At 44.0% G+C, this 23,415-nt stretch overlaps 2 protein-coding genes across 11 annotated transcripts in view; one reads left to right on the forward strand and one right to left on the reverse strand.

Moving 5' to 3' along the window:
• CRYZL1 (crystallin zeta like 1) overlaps nt 1-9,195 on the reverse strand; it is a 33,319-nt gene extending 24,124 nt beyond the window's left edge. The window contains exons 1-5 of one of the 6 annotated variants that reach the window (XM_075911280.2): nt 8,701-9,112; nt 8,049-8,107; nt 7,177-7,248; nt 3,106-3,183; nt 2,328-2,400 (exon numbers count right to left, since the gene is read on the reverse strand). In XM_075911280.2, coding sequence (XP_075767395.1) covers nt 2,328-2,400; nt 3,106-3,183; nt 7,177-7,242 — 217 coding nt within the window. In that variant the 5' untranslated portion in view covers nt 7,243-7,248; nt 8,049-8,107; nt 8,701-9,112. Of the gene's footprint in view, nt 1-2,327; nt 2,401-3,105; nt 3,184-7,176; nt 7,249-8,037; nt 8,108-8,253; nt 8,657-8,700; nt 9,113-9,150 lie in introns of those variants that run through there. The other 5 variants (XM_006126020.3, XM_006126022.4, XM_006126021.4 and 2 more) reach the window with 5 other exon arrangements.
• Nucleotides 9,196-9,281: 86 nt separating this feature from the next.
• The window catches only part of ITSN1 (intersectin 1), a 190,614-nt gene continuing 176,480 nt past the window's right edge, over nt 9,282-23,415 (forward strand). The window contains exon 1 of one of the 5 annotated variants that reach the window (XM_075911169.2): nt 9,282-9,593. The gene's annotated coding sequence lies outside the window, so the exon portion shown is untranslated. Of the gene's footprint in view, nt 9,594-9,737; nt 10,119-23,415 lie in introns of those variants that run through there. The other 4 variants (XM_075911141.2, XM_075911179.2, XM_075911161.2 and 1 more) reach the window with 4 other exon arrangements.

Raw genomic sequence — 23,415 nt, forward strand, 5'->3', positions numbered from 1 at the left:
CCTGAATTCCTGAAAATTGTTTTGTCTTAGCTTTAGCATATATTTACATTATGATGACTACATTAGGGATGCTAAACATTTATTTCTGTAAACATGTAACTGCTGAAACTTTACACATGGGGAGGGGGAGCAGGTGGAAGCTGGTGCTCACAGGCCTATATTAGAGGCAGCAACGATGGGGATGGGAGGTGGCTCTGCAGATGCTGGCTCCCATGTGTACCAGCTCTCGCCTGCCCCCACCTCTGATACAGAGGCAGCAAGGGGTGTGTGTGCATGTAACTGTGTGGTTTAACCAATGAGCAGACTTATCAGTTAACCATGTACACAAGTACACATTCACATCCCTAGACTGTACCAGCATCACTGAACCTATGCTGGCATAACCCAGTTGTGTAAATGCAGCCCACACTAACAGAACCGGTATTACTGTCAACTCCTCCAGAAAGGACAGTAGCTAGACTGACAGAAGTATTTACCCATCAAATTTTTCATACGCCTGACCAACACAGATATATTGACCTGATGGCTATGTCTAGACTGGCCCCTAATTCCGGAATAGTTATGCAAAGCAGGTAAGTCAGAATAGGGAAATCCGCAGGGGGATTTAAATATCCCCCGCGGGATTTAAATAAACATGTGCGCCGCTTTTTTTCCGGCTTGGGGAAAAGCCGGAAAAAAGCGTCTAGATTGGCGCGATCCTCCGGAATAAAGCCCTTTTCCGGAGGATCTCTTATTCCTACTTTCAAGGAAAAGGGCTTTATTCCGGAGGATCGCGCCAGTCTAGACGCTTTTTTCCGGCTTTTCCCCAAGCCGGAAAAAAAGCGGCGCACATGTTTATTTAAATCCCGCAGGGGATATTTAAATCCCCCGCAGATTTCCCTATTCTGACTTACCTGCTTTGCATGACTATTCCGGAATTAGGGGCCAGTCTAGATGTAGCCATTAAGTATATAACAGGCCTAAGGACATGCCAGCATAGCTAAGCTAAGTAGTTTTCTATCGTAGACACAGCCTATACCAGGGGTAGGCAATAATTTTTGAAGTGGCCCTGGGTGGGCCGGGGCCTAATCCAGAAGGGGTGGGCCAGAATGCTTCTGGGTTTTCCCATCTCCAGACCATAATTGGTTTCAGGGTGGGGAAGCCTCTTTGCCTGCCCCTCCTCCCATCAGGCACCCATGCCCCTGGTAGGGCGGGAAGAGGCTTCACACATACCCCTGCCCCCAGACCCTGATTGGCCTTGAGGTGGGGGAAGCATGGGAAGCCACCTCCCACTCTGTGAGGAGTGAGTGGAACTCTGAAGTGCCGTGCACTCCGCGCAGGGCCGGGACAGGGCAAAGGAAGCTTTGTGCAGCTCCACTACCCCCAATCCCTGATTGGCCTGGGTGCGGGGGGAGTGCGCAAAGCCTCCTCCCACCCTACTCCTGCCCTGTGAGGAGCACGTGGCACTTCAAAGTGCCAAGCGCTGATCGCAGGGCAGGAGGAGACGTCATGCTCTCCCCCACCCCCAAGTCCTAATTGGCTTGGGAGCTATGTGAAGCTGCTCTCGCCCTGCGCAAGCGTACAGCACTTTGAAGTGCCATGTGCTCCTCACAGGGCAGAGAGAAGGGCGGAGGAAACTTTGCACACTCCTCCTGCCCCCAGGCCAATCAGGGCTTGGGGGCGGGGGAGCGCATGATGTCTCCTTCCACCCTGTGAGCAGCACGCTGCACTTCAAAGTGGGAGAAAGCTTTGTGCACTCCCCTGTCCGCAGGCCCTAATTATCATCCCACTTGGCGGGCTGAATCTGGCTCACGGAAGCCCTTTTGCCCACCCCTGGCCTATACAAATAGAAAAACTCCTGTCAGTGTAGGAACATCACTTCTCCAAATAACATTAGCAGCAGCAACAGTACACATAGGACTCTTCAGTACACATAGCTGCCTCTGCACTAGGGATTTTATCAGCATACCTAGGTGAGTCACACTGTGGTATTACCACACTCTTGACCAATACCTCTACTGACAAAACTTACATATAGACCCAGTCTTAGTCATTGCAACAAACACCTTTAAAAATGTTAGCTACAACATCTACAGCAAAGACCTTAAATTTGAATGCAAAATTTATCCTAGCACTGATTTGCAGGTTTTACCTTTAAGTATCATTAGTTTTAATTTTTACTATATTACAGCACTAATAGTTTGGCAAAAATAACGTATGGCCAAAGTGAAGATTAGCTCTGGGCACTAAGTCTGTACACGTCAGACAATTTTTAGTAGTCTTAAATTAACATCCATTTTATTTTTGTCTCCTTTAAAGATGATCATATTGCACATGAGTAGACTCACCCTCCAGCACCACTCCAGCAATTTCTCTCCCAACAGGTAGATATTCCTTTTTTATCTTCATTTCTGATAAAAGCTAAATCATATTAATGGTTAGAACTTTCCTGGCAGGACTTAATTATTGTCTACACTCATAAATTAACAGCCATAATGAGAGTAAAGTGCTCGATCTTTCTTAAAGATGATAATCTGTTACTTGATCCAACCATTATTAAAATAAAAATACTATATTACTCATTGAAATTTTTATTAAGAACTGTATATGTTTGTTCCTATTTCAATTAGTTAACATTTCTAAAAGTGCAGATATCTAACCAGACACACTCAACAACAACAGAGCATGTATATAAAAAAAAAAAAAAATTAACTTAGGCTCCTATTTGGGTTTTAGTAAGATTTTTTCACATTAAGGCTATATCATTAGTGTTTGTGAGCGTGATCAACCTCCATTGACATAATTTGATTAGGCCCTAGCAATATACAGTTATAGCTGTCAGACCAACAAGAGCTGTATAGAATCATCACCCAGAAGAGAAAGGATGATTTTATTACTCTATACAATTCAGAACTGACAAGTTGATCTCTCCTCAAAAATACAGGTATCATTTATTTTATATACCTTATGCAGCTCAAACATAACAATGAATTAAAATAATATGGTCAAATCCTCAGCTGGTATAAATCAGCATAGTACCACTTCATCAGCTGAGTATCTGGCCTGTAGTTTTCAAACTGAAAAACAGAAATGTTTTCCTAGCCCCTATAAAAGTTAAAGAAATACCTTTATATCTGTCCAGCTCAGAGCACAGGCTTTAACTTGTATTTTCACATCATAGTCTCTTGTAATAGGAAGGTTTTCCTAGGACAAATTTGCAGACATTACACTTTGTAACACAACAAGAGAATGTTAGCAGGATGAACACAAGATCTTGAACATTTTGTGCAATGAATCTAATAACCTGCCTACAAAACAGTTAAAAAAAAGTCAGAAAAAGTATATCATGTGAAAGGAAAATAGGAAATTGGGGGTCATAATGGATTTTTATATAGTATATATAATCAGATATTAATTTTGAGTGTACTTTTGTGTTATGAACATATCATACATACTTTTGTGTTTTGTGCTAAGAACATTAAATACCAATAAACCTCACTATTAAGATAACAAACAATGTAGGTTTTCTTTTGCCAGCTATAAACTTGCATGCTATTCCTTTATATCTGTCTAATGTAAGCTGAAGAAGAAGTAAGCAAAATGGAACTATTTTGAATAGATGTGGAGATTATTAAAACTAGAATGTTTTAAGATTTATGTGTGAGACACACTCCTTCTACTCTTAATCATGAGAATTGTCACAAGCAAGTAGCCCAATGAAAGTAAAAGGAATTACCTGCATGAATAAGGATTACAATTTAGGCTCCATAAGGGCGAGCCAGCATGTATTATAATAGGAAAGTTCAAATGTTAAAAAGCTCCATCCTGACTCCTTCACATTCCACCCAGAAGTCCTCCTTATTACTTCAGATTGGAATTCTAGCCTCACTGAAATCAACAGGAGTTCTGTCACTGACTTCATTATCTCAAGACTTTCAATAGGGCATTTAGATTTTCCTTAAAATGTTCTTTGCTTTAACTTTTCCCCACAAATGGCTGCCACTTTCCCCCTGGGCTTATCAATTAGATTGACTAATGCCTCTTTTTCTGAAGACCATCAAGCTGGACTTTGAGTTACTCGAAATCATTCCACAGCTCTAGGTTGCAAGGCTTTTTGCCAAAATGCCAGCTCAGCAACCTAACTAGATTCTCCCTCTCTGAAGTACAGAGAGCTAGCGCTGAGCCATAAGACAATTCCAAAAATGTGACCAAAGTAGACTAACTGTTTCTGAAGCCAAACAGTTTCTAAATAAAGCAAATGTATATTTAAATATACTAACTTAGCCTGTAAACTTTTGGGCCAGGCACTGTCCTGCAGCTAGTTGTGCCTGGCCAAGTGGGGCTCTTAGTCTCAATTGGGGCTGTTAAGCACTTCCACAGTAAAACAGGGATATTAAAATGTAGTTAATTTACTAATCGAGTAGTCGATAGAATTTTTATCAACTGTTTGATTGCTCGATTGGGAAGACAGCACAGCTCAGTCCCGGGTTGCACCGTGGCTTTGCAATTTAAAATGCAGTAGGAGCCAGGAGGCTACAATGTTGGCTGGTTATCCCCATAAAGGAACCTCCACTTTGAACTCTTCATCCAAGCTACCTCTCTTGAGACTTCCTCACCAGAGGTTAAGGTTTCCTGGTGTCCCTTAAGCTCGAGCAAGTGGAGAAGGGAAACGTAACACACTCCTTCCACCTATGGGCCTGTCCCTGCTCTACTCCTTCTGCAGGAAGCCCTCCCTACATTACCACCCCTTTCTGCCCCTTCCCTGGGCTCAATTCTGCCCCTCTCCTGTACCAGCCAGGGGCCTCTCCATTCTGCCCCTCTTGTGTCCTCCAAATGTGTTTGCTCCTTTTTGCCCCTCCACTGCGGCCCCAAAACCAAAGAAGCTCTATCCCCTACCAGGATTCACAACGGGAAATAAGAAATCTGTCAGCCCCGGCCACATCAAGTAACTTAAGCTCCTCCAGTTTTTGGTCACAGCAAGGGTCCAGATACTCGGACTTCCTCCGCCATACCTCAAGCTTCTGAGGGGGCTATGGTCAGGGCACTGGAGCTTCTCCCACTTTGCACTTCTGCTAGAGAGTGTAGTGTGGCACAAGGGCTTTCCCTGCTGCCCTATGACTTCTGCCTGGGGCCAGGGCCCACGGAGGGCTTACTTCACCCTGTTTGGTGCTGCTGCTGCCAGGGAGGGATCAGGGTGTGAGGGCTGCAGCGTTGGGCTTCTGCTGTTTAGCAACAGACTTTTTCTGGAGCCCCCAGCCTGGATCCCATTCGTCCAGTGGCTAATCCACCACAGTTCCTGACATTCCTCTATGCATCCTCAGCTCCCTCAAGATATCCTCATCATTAGATGATGGTCTATTTAGATGAAGACTTCCTTTCCTACAGAAGTTTCACTTTTTTAATGATTATTTAATTATAGTAGTGTTTAAAGACCCCAATCAAGACCAATTCACTCCACTGTAGCAAGTGTTGTACAACTACATATAGTGATAGACCACATTCTGAAGAGTTTAAAATCTAAAAAGACAAGCAGACAAATAATTCACAAGTAAAATTGTATATACAGGCAGTCCCCGGGTTACGTACAAGATAGGGACTGTAGGTTCTTAAGTTGAATCTGTATGTAAGTCGGAACTGGCGTCCAGATTCAGCCGCTGCTGAAACTGACCAGCGGCTGACTACAGGAAGCCCGAGGCAGAGTTGCTCTGCCCCGGGCTTCCTGGAATCAGCCGCTGATCAGTTTCAACAGGCTGAATCTGGACGCCAGTTCCGACTTACATACAGATTCAACTTAAGAACCCCAGGTGTCCCCAAGTCAGCTGCTGCTGAAACTGATCAGCCGCTGATTCCAGGAAGCCAGGGCAGAGCAACTCTGCCTCGGGCTTCCTGTAGTCAGCGCTGGTCAGTTTCAGCAGCGGCTGACTTGGGGACGCCTGGGGCAGAGCAGCTGGGGTGCTGCCGGGTTGGTCCAGTAGCGCCCAGAGCGGCGCTGTGGGACCAACCGGCAGCGCCCCAGCTGCTCTACCACAGGCGTCCGGAGAAAAGCCTGGTCTGCTGGGGGGGGGGGGGGGCGCACTAGCTGCGCCCCCCCCCTCCCCCCCACAAGCAGACCAGGGAGATGCGGGCGGAGGACCGAGACGCACCACGGTCCCGTCGCCCGGGTCCTCTGCAGCTTTGCTCCACATCTCCCTGGTCTGCTGGAGACCAGCAGACCAGGGAGACGGGGAGCAAAGACAGTCGCGGCGTGTCTGGGCTTTCCCGCTGCCCGCGTGCTCTGCGGCTTTGCTCAGCGTCTCCCTGGTCTGCTGGGGGGGGGTCCCCCCCAGCAGACCAGGGAGACGCGGAGCAGCTTTTCTTGCCCCGGAGGACGCGGGCGGCGGGACCGCGGCGCATCTGGGCGTCCCTCCGCTCCTGTCCTTCAGGGCGAGAAAAACCCCGTTCGTAACTGCGGATCCGACATAAGTCTGCCTTTATGCTATTAGGGATGTTAAAGTTATATTAATCAACTAATCGAATAGTCGGTGGAATTTCCATCGATTACTTGATTAGTCAATAAGGGCGCTTCCACTTGGAAATGTAGCAAGAGCCTGCTTGGATGTGCTAGATTTCAAAGGCAGATGTGCTGCATGGCGTTTCACCTTTTGAAATATACAAAAGCCCCAGTGGGGACACTTGTACATTTCAAAGGTGGAACACCACTGGATGCTGGATGGTGAATGGTGACCAGCTTTTAAGCTGGCTCCCCCCAGCATGCTGTACTCTTCCCCCCACTCCGCCCTTGCTACCTCTTTCTGAAGGAGGCAGTAAGGTGGGGGGGGAAGTGACTAGTCAACTAGTATGTCGACTATTCTATAAGCTTTTGCTTATCGGATAGTCGAGTAATCGATTAGTTGCTTATATCCCTAATATGTTATTTGCTTTTAGATTTTTATATGCACTACAACCATCCCTCCCATTACATCTCTCTTCCAGGTGCCTCAGGCAATCTGGTTCACCACTACTAACGCAATGCAGTAGATTGATGATTCTGATCGAAGACAGTTGCATTCTGACACATGGATAGTTTTACATACAGCTAGGAGAACATATATGAAAAAGAAAAAAAACAGATGAAAGATTCTTAACAACAGATCCACATGCAAACATATCCCCTTTTCTGAGAAGAGGATGAATAGTTCTTCAGTAATATGAACTCACCCTTTCCTTGAAGATAAATGTAATTTCCTCTCCAGTTGAATTCTGCTGACAGTACAGACCCTTCATAGTAAGCTGAAATGGTATACAGAGAAGTCTAAAATAACCAAACTGTAATATATGTAACACTTGTAAATTGATATAGAAGCAGAGATGTAAAGGATCTTTGTTAATCTAGAGCAAAAATTAACAGGAGGATTAGAAAGGAACCCTGCTCACAGTGAAGTCAAGGTTAAATTTGCTGATGAATCCAATGAGTGCAAGATGGGTTTCTAACACAGACAAATACAAGGTACAGAATAACAGTACTAGTACAAGGTATGAAAGCATCACACTTGCCCGTTCTAGAAATGTGTGTTGAAGTGAGGTCAGTGTATGTTAACTAACTTAACCACAATCTTTATGATAGTGCAGATGCACGGCAATGCCTTTTATCTTGATTGAACAGCTGAAAGTTTTCTCTTTCTTTTGGTGAAATGAGTTATCTTGAGTGGTAAGGATGAGAGAAATACAGGATAAAGATGGCATTAGAGAAAAACAAGACTAGATTCTACAGAGGAAAAGACACTTATGTTTAGGGGAATTATTTATAGTAAATTATTATTTTTTTCAGATTTCCCCAGTCCCGCAAGTCATTGTAAATAGGAATTCTGCTACACTTCTGCAAAGTCCCAGTGAAATCACACATGAAACTTCATTCAAATAAAAAAGCCTTGAACTCAATGGGACTCTTCATATTATTGAGTTATTGAAACATAACTAATATTTGCAAAAGAAGACCCTTTTTCAGTGTAATTACGTAATGACAAATGCTGTCAAATCATACTCATTTCAGAGTTTTAAAGCACTTAAAAAGCAACGAACCGGTGTAGCACCTTAAAGACGAACAAAACATGTAGCTGGGATCATGAGCTTTTGTGGGCAGAGCCCATTTCTTCAGATGACTGGAGGATTAAAAGTCCAGATCCAAGAATAAATAAGCGAAGGTGGGGGAGGGGGAGAAGGCGGCAGGAGGAAAATAAAACAACATCGTGAACTGGATTGTTCAAGTCCCCGGAGGCTGATCAGAGCAATGCGCACCTGTAGCAGGGCCCGCTGCTGGGCTGGGTAAGTCACTGGCCTGGCATTAGCCCCCCAGCTCCCGGCATGATGGGATTTACCGCAGAATCTCAACCCCTGGGGATAAAAGCGGGTTTCCAACCGCCCCCCCCCCCCCAAGCCCGAGGGCAGCGAATCTGACGCGCCAGCGCGGGCGGCCCTAGAGAACTGGGGGTGGGGGCGGGGCTTAAGCCCCGCTCCTGATTTAGGGCGAGGGGCGGGGCGAGTCCGGGCCATGACGTTAGAAGGCGGGAGGCGATGCCGGGTCTCCGCTAACGCAGGGAGGGGCTGGAGTCTACAGGGGGGCGGGGTCACAAGGCCGGTGCGGATTCCCAGCCCCGCCAGGAGCAGCGATCCCCCCCCCCCCACACCCCACCCTCGCCTCAAGTCGCTCTGAGCGCGAGGCTGGCCCCAGTTGCCATGGCAAACCGTGAGTGACTTCCGCCGCCCTCACCGCCGCCTCGCTCGCAGGCTCCTGCAGCAGGGACCGCCGCTGCGCTAGCTCCGCCCCCTCTCAGCCGAACTGCCGCGGCCACGCTGGGACTGGTCAGCAGGAGAAACGCGTGATTGGTTGCCGCAGCTGCCACTCTAGCTGAACGGGTCGGGACCACACTGGAAGCCGAACCCGAAGAGCCTAGGCAGGGTCAGCGCGCTCCACGACTCCGAGCAAGCCTTGCGGCTCCGCTCGGACTACAACTCCCAACATGCAACGTCCCGCCGGCTCCTGGGAGCGCGAGCGCGGGGAAGTGTCTGGGAATTAAAGCCCCACTGCCGCTTCGTGGAACCCATTTCATGCAAATTAACACGGTGCCGCCCACTCTTGGCTCCACCCCCTCTCGCCTGGGAACGCATCTGATTGGCCCCCTCACTTATACCTACTAAACAAAAACCTGCCTTCCCTCTAGCCTCGTTAGGGAGTGGGGAGGTCATACAACCTTGTGTCCTGTGCGCACATGAACTGCTAGTCCGGGGGCGTGGTTTAGCGGTGATTGGCTGCTCTGCCGTACGCGCGGCGGGTAGCTTTTGTCTCAGTATCCATCGTCGCATCGCGATTGGCTAGAGTTTGCGTCAGTCTCCTGAGCGGGGCGAGTTCTAAGGGGAGCGGCGAGCGAGGGAGGGAGGCCAAGGGATTGGGTTGGTTGCGCGGCAGTACGGTGGCTGTGTGAGGACACACAGTTTGCTCCCCGCCCGCCTAGGGTAGCTCGGGAGGCAGCGAGAGGGGATGGTTTGTATCGCGGAGGCGGTGGCCGCTCCGGCTCCTCCACCGCGCCCCGCCTTCAGCGTGGATGTTACCAGGCCCCCGCGGCCCGCACAGCGATGAGGTGAGGGGGCGGCGCGGCCGAGGATGGGCGAAGGGTCACCCTGGCAGGCAGGGAGCGAGCGGGGCGGGGGGACCCGGAGCCTGCCCAGCCCGCCTGCCCCTCCCCCCCCCCCCCCGTCTGTCCGTCCGTGCCCGGCCCCTTGTCTGTGCCCCGCTCCATCCCCCGCCCGCTCCCGGCTTCCCCTGGGCCTGGGCCTCTCGGCTCCCCCACCCCCATTGCAGCCGCCCTGCCACCCCCGGCCCCACGAGCAGCCCGGCCGGAGCTGGACTGGCCCGACGCAGCCGGGTGCTTGTGTCTGGCTGTGGGGCCGGGGGTGGTCTGGGGCAGCCGCTGTCTTCAGGGTGCGCCAGTGACACCCGCCTGGCTCCCTGGCCAGGGTGAGCGGGGAGACCCTGGCTCCGCTGGGCTTGTGCAGCGGGGCTCTGCGGCTGCAGCCGCCGCAGTCGGTGGGGCAGGCGTTCCTGAGCAAGGCTGCTGTGGATGGGTCCGTCTGGCGCGGAGACCCAGCGTTGCGGTGTGTCTGGGGTAATTTGTCAGGTCTATTTAAAATACTGTAAAATAGTTTTTAAAAATCTCGCTTTTATGCTTTTGAGTTGCGTTTTGTGTGGAAAGCGAGGAAATGCGATGGAGGGTATTGGGAGACAACTCCCTGGTGTCTGTGATACAGTCTGCTGCTTGTTTCTGGTACGATGTGTGGACATAAATCAAACCCATCGCTCCTAGAAAGGATTTGTAGGCATATGTCTGGCTGTAATGTCTAGGAATCTCCACATATGACATAGAGCAAGGGAGGATTCTACTGTAGGCAGTATAATGTCCTGTAATGCGTTAGTGCTGATAATGGGCTTTTTGCATCTCTGTTTCTTCCCTTCTGCTTGTCTCTTTCCTTCTCTTCTTCCTGCCCTCTCCACCCACACAGTTCGATGGTGTTAAGTGAAAAAGAACACCATCCCTAGAGGCTTGAAAAGGGCACACAACCAATCGAACAAGAAAGGGGATGTTGTAAGAGCCCCAGGAAAAAGAAATGTACTAGTGCATCCTCATTTTCCTGTTCCTTCTCTTCTGTTGGTCTTGGAATAGGAGACAACTTTATAGATCACATTTCCTGTGGACATCTTTTGTTCTGTATTGGCTGCTTTTGGCCAATTAAGAAACGTTAGTACAGACCAACTCGGCTACCCCCTGAAGCTTCATTAGCTTTCCTGAGCTACTTCATAGGCTATAGATATTATGGTCAGAAACACTCTAGTAGATTACTAAATTAGGTTATTGTTTAGTAATAGCTCTGACAATATTTCAAAAGTAACAAAGTATTCATTGAAGTGGCTGTTTGGTGTTTTCCCTTGTTTTTTCTCTTCCTCACTTACCAGATCTTTGCATGCTATTTGTAAGGGATGAATGTTTCAAAATAGTATTGAAATATTATTTTGAAATATTAAGGGAAACTTCTGCATAGTTAGGTAAATTATTGATGTAGTTATGTTAGATGAGGGGTAAAAGACATGTTAAACATTTTTGGGAGTGTTACATAATAAATGAGAAACAAAAGTGGTTTGCTAGGGTGTGTATGTTTTACTCCTCACATTACCAACAACTTAAGCCCATTTTTCTCAAGTGTGGTTGTTTTTAATGGACCAGCAGTATTCATAGAATAGTAAACCAACTGCTAAATTCCTTTCCTACTTTAAAAGCCAACAGTGCCCTTCAATTTCAAGGTCCTGTTGGGGAGATGGGACCATAGGGTAAGGGAATATAGCCATGCACAGTTTTTGCTGGGTATTGGATTCAGGCTTTTTTAATTAGGCAAGCAGTTCTTTCCACATATTGCTTCAGAAATCAAGCTTAATTCTTTCAGTTCCTCTATTCTCTTTACAGTATCCTACTACTCTAAATCAAGATAAGATTTCTTGAGACCATGTTCTGTAGAACAACTACTAAAGTTTAGGAACACAAGACTTACCATTTCCAAAATGGTTTGTAGTAAATATCCTGTCTCTTGCCCCATTGGATTTTTTTTAATCTACATTAGTTAATTCACAGTGGCACAGCTGTATCAATTTGTATAGCCACGTTATGCTGTTGGAAGATTGTAAAACAAGCAGCAATTGCTATTTTGTTATGTGCAGAGATCTGTGTCAGCAAAAGCTCTTTTGCCGACATAGCATTGTGCACATGAGTGCTTTTGCTGGCAAAATTGATGTTGCCTGGAGATACTTTTTTTTTTTCATGTCCTTGAGGTAATTTTTTGCCCATAAGATAATGTAGACATGGCCTAAATGTCCTTTCTTTAAGGCTACGTCTAGACTGCAAGCCTCTTTCGAAAGAATTTTTCGAAAAAGCCTTTTTTGAAAAAGAGCATCTAGACGACAACCAGTACTTTTGAAAAACAAGCCGCTTTTTCGAAAGAGAGCACCCAGGCAGTCTGGATGATCTTTCAAAAAAAAAAAAAAAAAAAACCAGTTTGCATTACATAGCACCTCTTTTTGAAAGAGTACTTTTGAAAAAAGGCATTATTCCTCGTAAAAGGAGATTTTTCCATGGTCAAAAAAACTACCGGGTTCTTTTGATTTACTTTTGAAAGAACGTGGCAACAGTCTAAATGCAAGGGAAGTTTTTTTGAAAAAAAGGCCACTTTTTAAAAAAACAAAACAAAAAAAACAACAACCCTGTAGTCTAGACACACACTTAAATGTTCTCTCTTTTAATGTCCCTGATTATGCATTTAGTTTACTGTTGGTTTCAGGAAGAAACTTTCATTTGAGGATTAATTTTACATCTTAAATGAAATAGCTCTTATTGTAGTTGTATCTTTGCTAGCAGAATTGCAGATTCTAACTTCTGCAGAAATTGAATATCCTCTAGAACTAAGGATGTCCAGAAGTCTTATTTGCATAATTAAACATACCAATCCTAAAATTGGTTAAAATGCTAGCAATGACTTCAGCACAAAGGAATAGGGATGTTAAATTTTGTTTTAATTGACTAATCTAACAGTCAATGCATATTGCATTGACTATTTAATTAGTCGATAAGGATGCCTCTACCTTTGAAGTGTAGAAACAGCCATGCTGTTTCTACACCTCAAAGGCGAAAGCGCTGTGGGGAGGACGGGGCCAATGGGGCAGTCCCTCACTGGCCCCGTGCTCCCCATGGCATTTCAAAGCAGCAGTGCCCTGTGGAGCCCAGGATCAGCTGGAGATTCCACAACTGGCCCCGGGCTCCATGTGGTGCTGCCGCTTTGAAGCCCTCCCTCCCCCTTGCTGCCTCTTTCTGATAGTGAACAAAGTAGTTGACTATCCGATAAGCATTTGCTATACAGTTCACACAGCTGTCAGTTAAAACTCTGTACCTGAAGTTTATATGGAGATACTCATTTCACAGAATAAATTCTAAACAGATCATTAGGTATTGTTTGAGTTGATCAGTGGTGTGAAAGTGGATTTGGAAAGCTTGCGCTCACCAGACATGAAACTTACTGTGACTTTTTAAAAATATTACTTCATTATGTTACTGTTTGAAATGGTAGATTGCCAGAGAGTTTGTATATTATTGTATTTAAAAAAAAAAAAGCTGCTGAACTTTGAAAAGATTTTTACATAGTAGCTTTTCTTTCTTCACAACATGAAATTGCCTGGCAAAAGTAAGTGACTAGAAATCCAGTATGGTATAAGATCTGATAATGCAGTACTTTATTACAGTCTGTCTTCAATATGCAGTACCAAAGACCAATGCTTCAAAACAGCACAATGATGCTTTTTAAAATTAAAAAAACTTAATGTGGCAAGCCTAAGCCACTTTTTTTATGGCAAGTTGTCAAGTGGCTTCTGAGTCACAAATGTTAATCTACAGTATTTAGATGATTCAGCTTCTTGCACAATAAGTATTGTATAGTGCACACAGTCCCTGATTCTGTGCTTAGACATGTAAGCTCCATCCAGTTCATTTGAGTTCCTACATGTAAAGTCATGCATAAATGTCTGCGGAATCAAGGCCATATATAGTGTTTCTGTGTATAGAAAAGTGTATGCGTACTCAAGTGGAGGAGTGTATTTATCCGTTGATTTGTAAAAGTTTTTCATCTAGTGTTGAAACTTTTATTATTTATTAGGGATATAATACCGTTGTCGACTAAATGATCCATAAGCAGGTCCTTTTCAGTTAATGTTATCAACTACATGCAACACTCCTGCCTGCCCGCCCACCCACAAGTAAATTTTTTTTTAGTGGGCTGGGTGACATGCTGGCTCAGTCCCAGCTTGTACTTGGACTGGCATCAATCCCCACACCTGCACTAGGAGCAGAGCCCCAGTGGGGGCAGCTGCCGGACCCAGCAGGAGGTGTTGACTATACAGTACTCTTGTGAAGTATGAGAGCTATTGTTCCTCGTATGCTATTAAAGTACAGGCCTGGGAAACAGATTTCATTTAAAACTGTCAGACTCCCTTTGTAAACTTTACTGTTCTGTTTTCCCAGTCTGTAAAATGGGAATAATGGTTCCCTATCCCACTGGGATGTTGTGAGAATTAACTAATGTTAATGAAACACTTAGTACTGTGGTATGTATCACAGAAGTGCCAGTGAATAGATAGAACAGTCTTTAAATAGCTATTCTTGATGGGCAAACACTGCTAACCACCAGTAGACTCTTGTATTTAAAGTTTGTTCTGTCAAACTCTATGAATTAATTTTCTAGATAAACACTGTATTTCACTGAAATTAAGTTGAAGCTAATCTTTAGTTTTGATCTCCTCTTCATCTGGTTTGCTATAAATAAAATAAAGCAAAATTATACACTAGTGTTTTGTTTTAAACAAGCTTCTGTTAGTCTCCATCTATATATACCATTTGAGTAATAGCTGTTAATATGCCAGAATAATAAGCAAGAGGCCTGTATTCAGGCCACAGAATGGTGCTTTTCTTAATGCATTACTTTCTATATGCTGAAAGAGCATGCTCTTAAAATGTGTCTCATGATAAAATTATAACAGTGAGTCTGACCTATCTGCCAGACTGCATGTATTTTGGTAATAGTTTTAAGAGAGCTTTTTTAAATAAATAAGCTAGGAGTGATTCGATCAGAGATGCAAAACAAGTGAAGTTCATTAACTGGTTAGTTTGCTATAAATTACTGGCTAGAGCTAGCCATTCTATAACCATATAGTGTGTGGCTTCCTGACACATCTTTGTCAGGTCACTACAGTTTTTAACTTAAGTGATTCTGGTCCTGGCATTTTCTGAAAGAAGCAGTGGGTTTAAATTGCACAGGATTGTTTTTGGAGTGTTGACTTGTGTAAATATTGAAAGTGTTGTGTTGGACATGTAAATCACTCTAATTTTCATTAACCTCCCATTGACATCCCCCAAACAGGGATTTAGAGGAAACAAACATTCTGGCTTAGAACTGAAGCTGTATATTAAAGGGTTTACCAATATAAAAAGGTGAACGAATGCTGAAAACAGATTTCTAATGTTTCAGAAGAACTCACAGCAGAAACGCCTGCACTGACTATTGTACAGGTTCAACCTCCCTTGTCCAGCACCTTCAGAATTTGCTGAAAAAATGGAGGTCGAGACTCCCTACTGGGGTGTAGGGTTCTGCTCCTGACTGTGGCCGCGTTCCGTTGTGCATGCCCTGCTGTCTTCAGCTCCCCTCTTTCCCCCCACTGCACCAGCCTTAGACAGAGTCTGCCCTGCTGCCTCCACCCCTGGCCAGTGCTGCACCTCCCAGTGCTGGCCAAGCCTGTGCATGCAGGTGCTGGCTCCGGCAGCCTGGACCAGGGCTGTGCTCCCCACTGTGCCACTCTCCTGGGGCTGTGCTCCCCACCGCCAGCCCAGGCTCCACTTCTAAACTTGGCCAGCTGGTGCTCTCTGGTTCAGCAATATCCACGGTCTGGTAAGACCAAGGATGTTGCCAGACCAGGGAGTCCCAGATTTTCAAGGTTCCACTTGTAGTAGAGTTTGGAGACCATTACATTTGGGAACTCCAGAAACAATGCTGCCTGTAGTCGGGTTTTGTGATGGGATCAGGTTGAATTCAGATAATAAGAACCACACCTTCACACTGAACCACAAAGGATTTTGTAAAATGAGTTGTTGTTTTGCTAATTTTCAGATACACAAATAACTCAATTTCCATAGGAATGTTACAGGCAGTCCCCGGGTTACATGGATCCGACTTACATCAGATCCCTACTTACAAACGGGGTGAGGCAACCCCACACTAGCTGCTTCCCCCCAGCAGACCAGGGAGAGGCGAAGCTAGCGCCCCCCCATCAGACCAGGGAGACGTGGAGCGGCTTTTCTCAGCAGACACCTCAGCTTGAGAATAAAGGACTGAGGGAAGTGAGGTGTGGGAGAATAAAACTGAGCTCTGGAGAAATGTTTGGCTAGAGTTTCCCCTACAATATGTACCAGTTCCGACTTACATACATATTCAACTTAAGAACAAACCTACAGTCCCTATCTTGTACGTAACCCGGGGACTGCCTGTACTAGTTTATGTTGGATAATTAAGAAAACTACCTTTTCTGCACTTTATTTCCTTATACTCCTCCTTTGGGACCAAGAAAAGGAAACCGTTTACAAGGAAGCTTAACTACATCCACACAGCATAGAACAAGCCTTTCTTAGGTGCACACTTGACAATCTTATCAAAGTAGCTCTGCACATTGAACAGCATAGATGACTTTCAAAGGTCAAAACCAGTATTTGCTGGAACAGACATTTTATCAACTGGGGCTATTTCCATATCAAGTTTAGCTTATTAATGGCTACTTCAGCTGTAGAACTGTTTTCAAAAGTCTTAATTTTCTTAACGGGAATGTCTGTTTGGATTTTTCTTTTTTCCTTACTCTGACATTAATAATGTATGTGAACAAGAACTCTGTTTAAATTAAAAAATCATCTCTAAGAAGTGATGAAATCTAGAAGATCTTGACTTGAAAGGTGATCACTTTGGAAAGCAAATGCTAAGTGAGTATAACCTGGAAATTCTCATGCAGAGTCAGCTGCAGTGTTTGTTGTGTATGATAACCAATAATCATGATTTAATGCTTCTGCAAACTTGTTACATAAGGTACTCTTGATCTTATTAGAGTCTTATTGCCGGCCACAACCTCAGAAAACATACACTTGGAAAACATGAAAGATATTTGTATCCTAATGAACATTCTCAGCTCTCAGCGTGCCTCTTTCCTCCCTCCCCCCCCCCAAAAAAAACATTCTCTTGCTTCATAAATAATGTTTGTATCAATATATTATATAGCTTTTTTTCAAATTCACAGAGAACTTCAGACCGGATTACATTTCAGTAATTATATAATAATTTCTGAAGAAATTACGAAAACTCATACTTTAACTTGCAACGCAGGCAGCAGTAAAACGCAATTTGTAATGTGGACAAAAAGCAAGACCTTTGAGCAAATAAAACCTAATCCTAAGGTAAAAGCAATGACCATAAGAAGTCTTAAGACTCTTTTCCTGCTGTAATGTCTGAGTATGCATTAGGGATGTAAACTAGTCAACTACCTAATAAACTTAGGCGTATTGGGTAGTCAAGTTGACTACTTGCATTCTCTCCTCTCCTCCTCCCCCAGCCCCCTTCCCTGTCACCTCTGTATCAAAGGCAGCAAGGTGGGGGAAGCAGGAGCCCAGTTCCCCTCCCAGCACCAGAGGCAGCAGCGTGGGGTAGGGGACAACAGGGGAGGCTGTCGCAAAGCAGCCCCTGTCCATGGTGGCCCGGACTGACCACAAGCAGAGGCTGCTTCGTGGAGCTCCTTGCTGGGACCCTCTGTGGAGAAGCTGCCCCTATCTGTTCCGGGGTTTGGTCCTGGACCTGGCGTGAGCTACAATTGAGCTGGGCTGCCTTCCCCTATTGACTAATCAAGCAGTTGATAGAATTGTTATTGACTACTCAATTAGTAAACTAACCTCATTTTAACATCCCTCGTATGCACTTATTAACTTACCCGATGTGTATTTTAAGGACGGCACCAGGCCTTTTCTTCCTGCTAGTCAGGGTGGCTGGCAGGGCACAATGTATAAAACCGGGCACTATATTATCTTAAAACGTTCTACTTCTACACATATAATCCTGTTCAAATTATACAAATGTATTTTGGCTACATAAATAACAGTAGAAAATGTAACCATATTTAAGTGGTAGTGAACTGCTTTGACTAGCAGTTAGGGGCCAGCAATATTCTTAAATACAGGTTGCACCTCCCAAATCCAGGATTCTCTTGTCCAGCAAATCCATGGTCTGGCACAACCATGGCTGTTCCTGGATGAGAGAGCCCCTCAGCAGGAGGGCCAGCAGCTGGGACCCTGGCACAGCCGGGTAAGTCTGGTTGCAGCAGGGCCACACTAGCCTGGACAGCAGCAGTGCTAGGGTAGCTCAGGTGGCAGCAGAGCATGATTTTGGCTGCCTGTTGCCTGGCAGCAGGTCCAGGACCACAACAGCCCAGAGAAGAAAACCTGGCCAGGGCTGCATGAGCCTGGGTGGCGGTGACAGTGTGATTCGGGTTATCTCCTTCCCAAAAGCGGGGCCGGGGCTGTGACAGCCTGGCTGGGCCAAAGAAACTGGCAGTGGGGAGGGGGTAGCAGCCTGATGTTAGGGGACCTCCTGTTCTCTGGCAAATTCCATTATCTGGACCGGTCAGCTCCTGAGGGTGCCAGACCAAGGAGGTCCAACCTTTATAAATTGAAATACAGTCTACATGTAAAGCCTGTTATAAAACTCATACTAATTAATTAAAATATGCTTGTTTGCAACACCCTAAAGATAAATGTTTATATATCATTCTAGCCATATCCTATTCTGCATAAAAATAAAAATAGAAAATTGAATTACCCAATCCATTGCATTAAACATAGTCTTTAGATTAATTTACTGTGTTAAACCCTAATCCTGCAAGCTACTTTGGATGCATGTGTGCTTGTCTCATGTAGAACCTGAGAAATATCTACCTGAGAAGTGTCCACCAGTGGGGAAAACATTGCAGAATCAGAGACTTAAATGCTGATACACCTTCTCTTTTCCTATTTATTTCAAGTTTTCTTATCCGCTAGTCATAACTCCAGTCATCTGAAGAAGTGGGCTGTGCCCACGAAAGCTCATGATACCATCTACATGTTTTGTTAGTCTATAAAGTGCTACCAGACCATTTCTATGGATGCTGTTCATCTTCCACGTTGGTAACTGTGAGTAAGCTGAACTGCCAGGTGAACTGTCTGGATTCTGTTTTAAGCAGAAGAGATGTAGTCAGCATTCATTCACTCATTGCTCTGATGCCTACAAAATACTTCTTAGCTGATTGCTGAGATGACTGCCATTATGCTGATCAATACAGTAGTGCTGGTTCCTTGTGTTCCTTCTGTCTCTGTCCTTGTTTTCTCTTGATATACTTTTTGATTTGTAAAATTTTTTAGGACTTTCATTCTCTTTGTACATTGGCTAGCTCAGTAAGGATCTGGTCCATGACTTAGACTTCTAGGGATTACTGTCATACAAATATGTTTGTAAAGTACAGTACTCTTGGATCTTGCTGGATTAAATACTGTAACTTGAATATATTTCCTTCTATATAAGTTTTTGGGAAAATTGATTAATAATGTAACAGGAACAGCTGGTTAGACTTCAGTATAGAAAGTCCAGTTTTTGTGAAGCCTTTAAAGACTTCAGGCATACTATTTAATTCCTCCTAAAAATCTGATCCATTCTTGATGTTCATAAGGATGTTTTCAGAAAGAAAACACACTCTCTTTCCAATGCACAAAGTAAGCTAGGAAAAAAAATCTGCAAACTATTTCCAGTTACCAGAAATGTTTTTTCAGGTGTGGGTGGGTGTGTGTGCACGCAAGTTGTCCCCTTTTAAAAGTACAGTATTTTATTTCATGCCAGACCATTCCTTTGTACTATTCAGCCTGCTCAAATTGCAAACCTGTTTGCATATTCAACTAGAAATAACAGAATTAAAATGTTTTTATTGGGAATAAGTACTATGGAGAAAAGTTTTTGCAGAAATTCAAAAGAACTCTGCTAGTTGAACACTTAAACTGTTTTACATTGCATATAGATCCCTTCTGTAGCTGTCATACTTTCCTCTCCCTTGTTTGATGTTTCATTTCAGTTTTCAAAGTCTTAAATTTTTCTTCTTCTGGCATGTGAAAACAATTAATGTAAATTGATGAACCAAAGACTGCTCTTTGTGGCGTTGGTCATTAAATGTCTTCAAAGCCTAGAAACATCCACTGACCCGTTTAGACCCCGCAGCATGTTATTTTGCCCCAATAGGTTGTTTCTTGTAGAATCATATGATGACTTTAAGAAATCTTGTTTTGATCATATTGTTTTGTAGCTGTCTAAATGTTGCTTGTGGTTTGTTGGAAAATATTTTTTTTCTAGAAGCAAGGTACAGTAACTTGTTTTTGTGGAACAGCATGTGCAGAATTAAAATAATCAAACTTTTAAACTAATTAAAGGTGTCCAGCAAATGGACTGGACCTTCTTTCTAAGGTGGGGAAAGCAATCCTTTCATAAGGGTGGAAGGACTTGACCTAGTAGGGTTCCATTAAACAGATGCCTAGTAAACTTTCAGCATGTGTATCAAAACTTACCGCTTCTTGTTTTCTCTAATCCTTTTACCTTAAGGATAAATGTATTTACTTAGAGCTGTATAAACTGGCTTGCTGGGGATATTTCAGTGTATGGGAGGGAGCAGTGCAGACTTAAAACTAGGGATGTCAACAGGTTGTCAACTGGTATTTGCAGGATTTAGAAGGGAGTGGAACAAGGGTTTTTACTTTGAGATGTGATGGCAGGAGAACTGAATGGGACCTCCTGATGCAGACCAAATGGGAACTTGTGGAGCAGACTCATGATGGAGGGCATTCAGATGCAGCTAGAATTTTTGTTTGGCACAATTGAACTTTGTGCTTATTAAATTTCTAAACCAGACCTGTGGGTATGAAGTGGTCAGAAAACTTAACTCTTATAGAGGTGAAGTATTGACAGAGATAATCTGAATGATTGATTGCTTGTGCAGTAGCTTAATTAAATAATGAATAGTTTATCTTGCTTTGCTTCATTAGTAATCTCCTTGTAAAGCTTCTTCTATCCATGGCTAAATCTTGAGGAATCTGGCCCAACACAATAATTGGAATCCACTCCTGAACTTAAGTATATAAAATGGTATCTGATCAACAATAACAAGCGTCTGATCAACAATGACAGGATTTTTTTTCCTCTCCAAAATATCATTGCAGTGCTAAATTTGGTAGGCGAACTTAACATTTTTCTCCTTTTTGATTCAAAATAGCTTTAAAAATAAAAATGCATGGCTTTACTTAAGCTTTGGCTCAGAATTCACGTACTGTGGATGTTTGCAATGCAAACAGATATCTGTAAGAAAAGGGGCTTGGATGGATTCACTTAGCGATATATGTTTGAGACCAACCTACTTTTTAACTTGGTATTCTACAGGCCCATATGAAGGAATTTCTGGGGTGTGTGTGTGTGCTTTTTTGTAAATGTGGACTGCAGATTTTTGCAATATAAATGAGTTCAAAATAGTCATGCAATGAGTGTGCATAAGAGACGTTAATGGAAAAAATGGAGTAGAAACAGTGATTGGTAAAATGATTTTATAACATACTAAAAATGTATACAGTAATAACAGTTTTATAGAAATTACCTTCTGGGATCATGGCGGGCACACGTCTGCCATGGCCCCTTGTTCCCTCAGCTGCCCCTGCTTGCTTCTGCTCTACCTGTTTGGTGAGGACAGCACCAGGTGGGTGTGAGGGAGGCTTCTGGCCAGCAGGGCTGGGCCGGGGCTGCTTCTTGTAGGTCTGGGGCACTGTTTCCCTGGCCCTGCTGCACTGCCAACAAACCATGCCTGTCCATTTCCCCACAAGGGGACAGTTGGGGAGGGTGGTGCATTTGCCCCCGTCATGCCCCTTCCCTCCCCCCCCCCCCAAATACAGGCTTTTTCTAATAGTGAAACTTGATTCCCTTTAGGAGAAGCTCTGGTAAGGTTTAGTTTTAATTATTTTTTTTTCTAGTGCAAAAGATTTGTGGGACATGGGGTGGGGGGCAAAAAGATGATTAAGGAGGCTATGGAGAACATCAGTGAAAATACAAGCTGATTACAAATACTAATCATCATGGAAATTAGAAATTTGGTTCATTAATATTTAAGGAATCCTGAACTACATTTGAAATTGGTCACTGCCATAAGCATTGAAGGAAACCAGCTATGTAGTTAAGGCTTATTGCAAAATGTGTGTTGTCATAAACAGCGTGGCAACACACATTGTTTGCTGTTGCTTCTAACTTCAGTTCTCAGCCTGACAATTAAAAGCATCTTGGCATAATTTCTTAGTCTCCAGTTGCTTTGTGACAATTCAGTGCTGATAGTTCTAAGAATGTGGTCTTGCAGACCCATGGCAGAGAGGCTGTATTGTAAAAAAGATGCATGTCCTTGGGCTTGAGGCAACCCAGAAAGGAATTTCTACAGAGCAGGACGTTCTAGTAATGATGTTCTGATACTGTAGTGGTGAAGTAACAAATGTAGAAGAGGAAAAGAAGTGCCTCTCTGAAAGAGTAACATCTGGTAGGCAAAATGTAAGTGCCAACTATGTGCCCTTATAATGTATTAGGTTAAGCCATTGGCACAAGAGGACTTCAAAATACGTTGGGAAGATCTCTTTTGAGATCTCTCTTGCAGGTAATTCCAGACTGCCTTATGGGTACCCAGTGAAGTTTTGAAAACCATCTTGGGTGCAGAAACTAACATGCTCTTTCCTCCCTCCCTCCCTGAAAAGGTAGACTTCTGCTTGTTTGGAACTTGTTTGGAGCTTGTGTTCAGAAGTTTATTTTGAGAGAGGTTTCAGCAGCATTGTGTTTTTGAAGAATTATAGTTTTTCCAGGTGGTGGTATTCATAGGGCATTCAAGTTATAATAATGTCACCATAACTATACATGTATTAAATTTTTCCTGCCTCAGGTTAGGGTTTCTCCTGTTTTTCAATGGCTTTATTAACAGTGATATAGCAGCTACTGTGACCCTGGGCGGTCTGAATCTGGTGGTTACCCATATTTCTAGCATTGTAAGAACGCTTATTCCACACTGAGTTTCTGTTGCAAGCCTGACATTCAGTGTCTCCCTAAAACAGACAGCCACATCTGCTCAGAATTGATAGGTAGTACCATATATATGGTAGATTTCCTTCTCTTCCTCTGTCCTCCTCCCTCCAACCCACAAGGCGGCCACCAAATACTTCAAAGCGAATGCCCATGCTGACAAAGGGGATTAAGAAAGACAGAGTTCAAATACTGCTGATTGCACCTTACTGGTTGAAAAAGCTTTTTAAAATCTGATCAGCATGTCCACAAGGAAACATTCTGTCTTGTTTCTATGGAGAATATTTCTCTCCAGGTCCGACTATATCACTAACATCCAAATGGGGTGAACTTGAGTTCCTTAAATAAGAAAGTACTTGTACAGACAATAAACACAGTTGATCTGTGGTTCAGGATATAGGCAAGATTGTATACCTCAGCTTTTTTTTGCTTCAGCTTTTGGGTATCCTTCTAAAATTTCTTTAAAGATAGCCTATCACTTAGAATTGGTGAGTTAACGAGTACCCTTCAAGCAGTAAAGAAAAAATAAACACACACCAGGCTCCATACTAAGCAGTCATTCAGGTGCTGTATTTTGTTGTAAAAGAAGAGAAGTGCAAATTGTCACCTTACAGGCCCTGTTTACCTACAAGCAGTCTGTTGGTTCATTTGCATTGTAATGCCATTCCCACACTTCAC

The sequence above is a fragment of the Pelodiscus sinensis genome, chromosome 1, assembly GCF_052426305.1.
Source record: "Pelodiscus sinensis isolate ZL-2025 chromosome 1, ASM5242630v1, whole genome shotgun sequence".
Taxonomy (NCBI): domain Eukaryota; kingdom Metazoa; phylum Chordata; order Testudines; family Trionychidae; genus Pelodiscus; species Pelodiscus sinensis.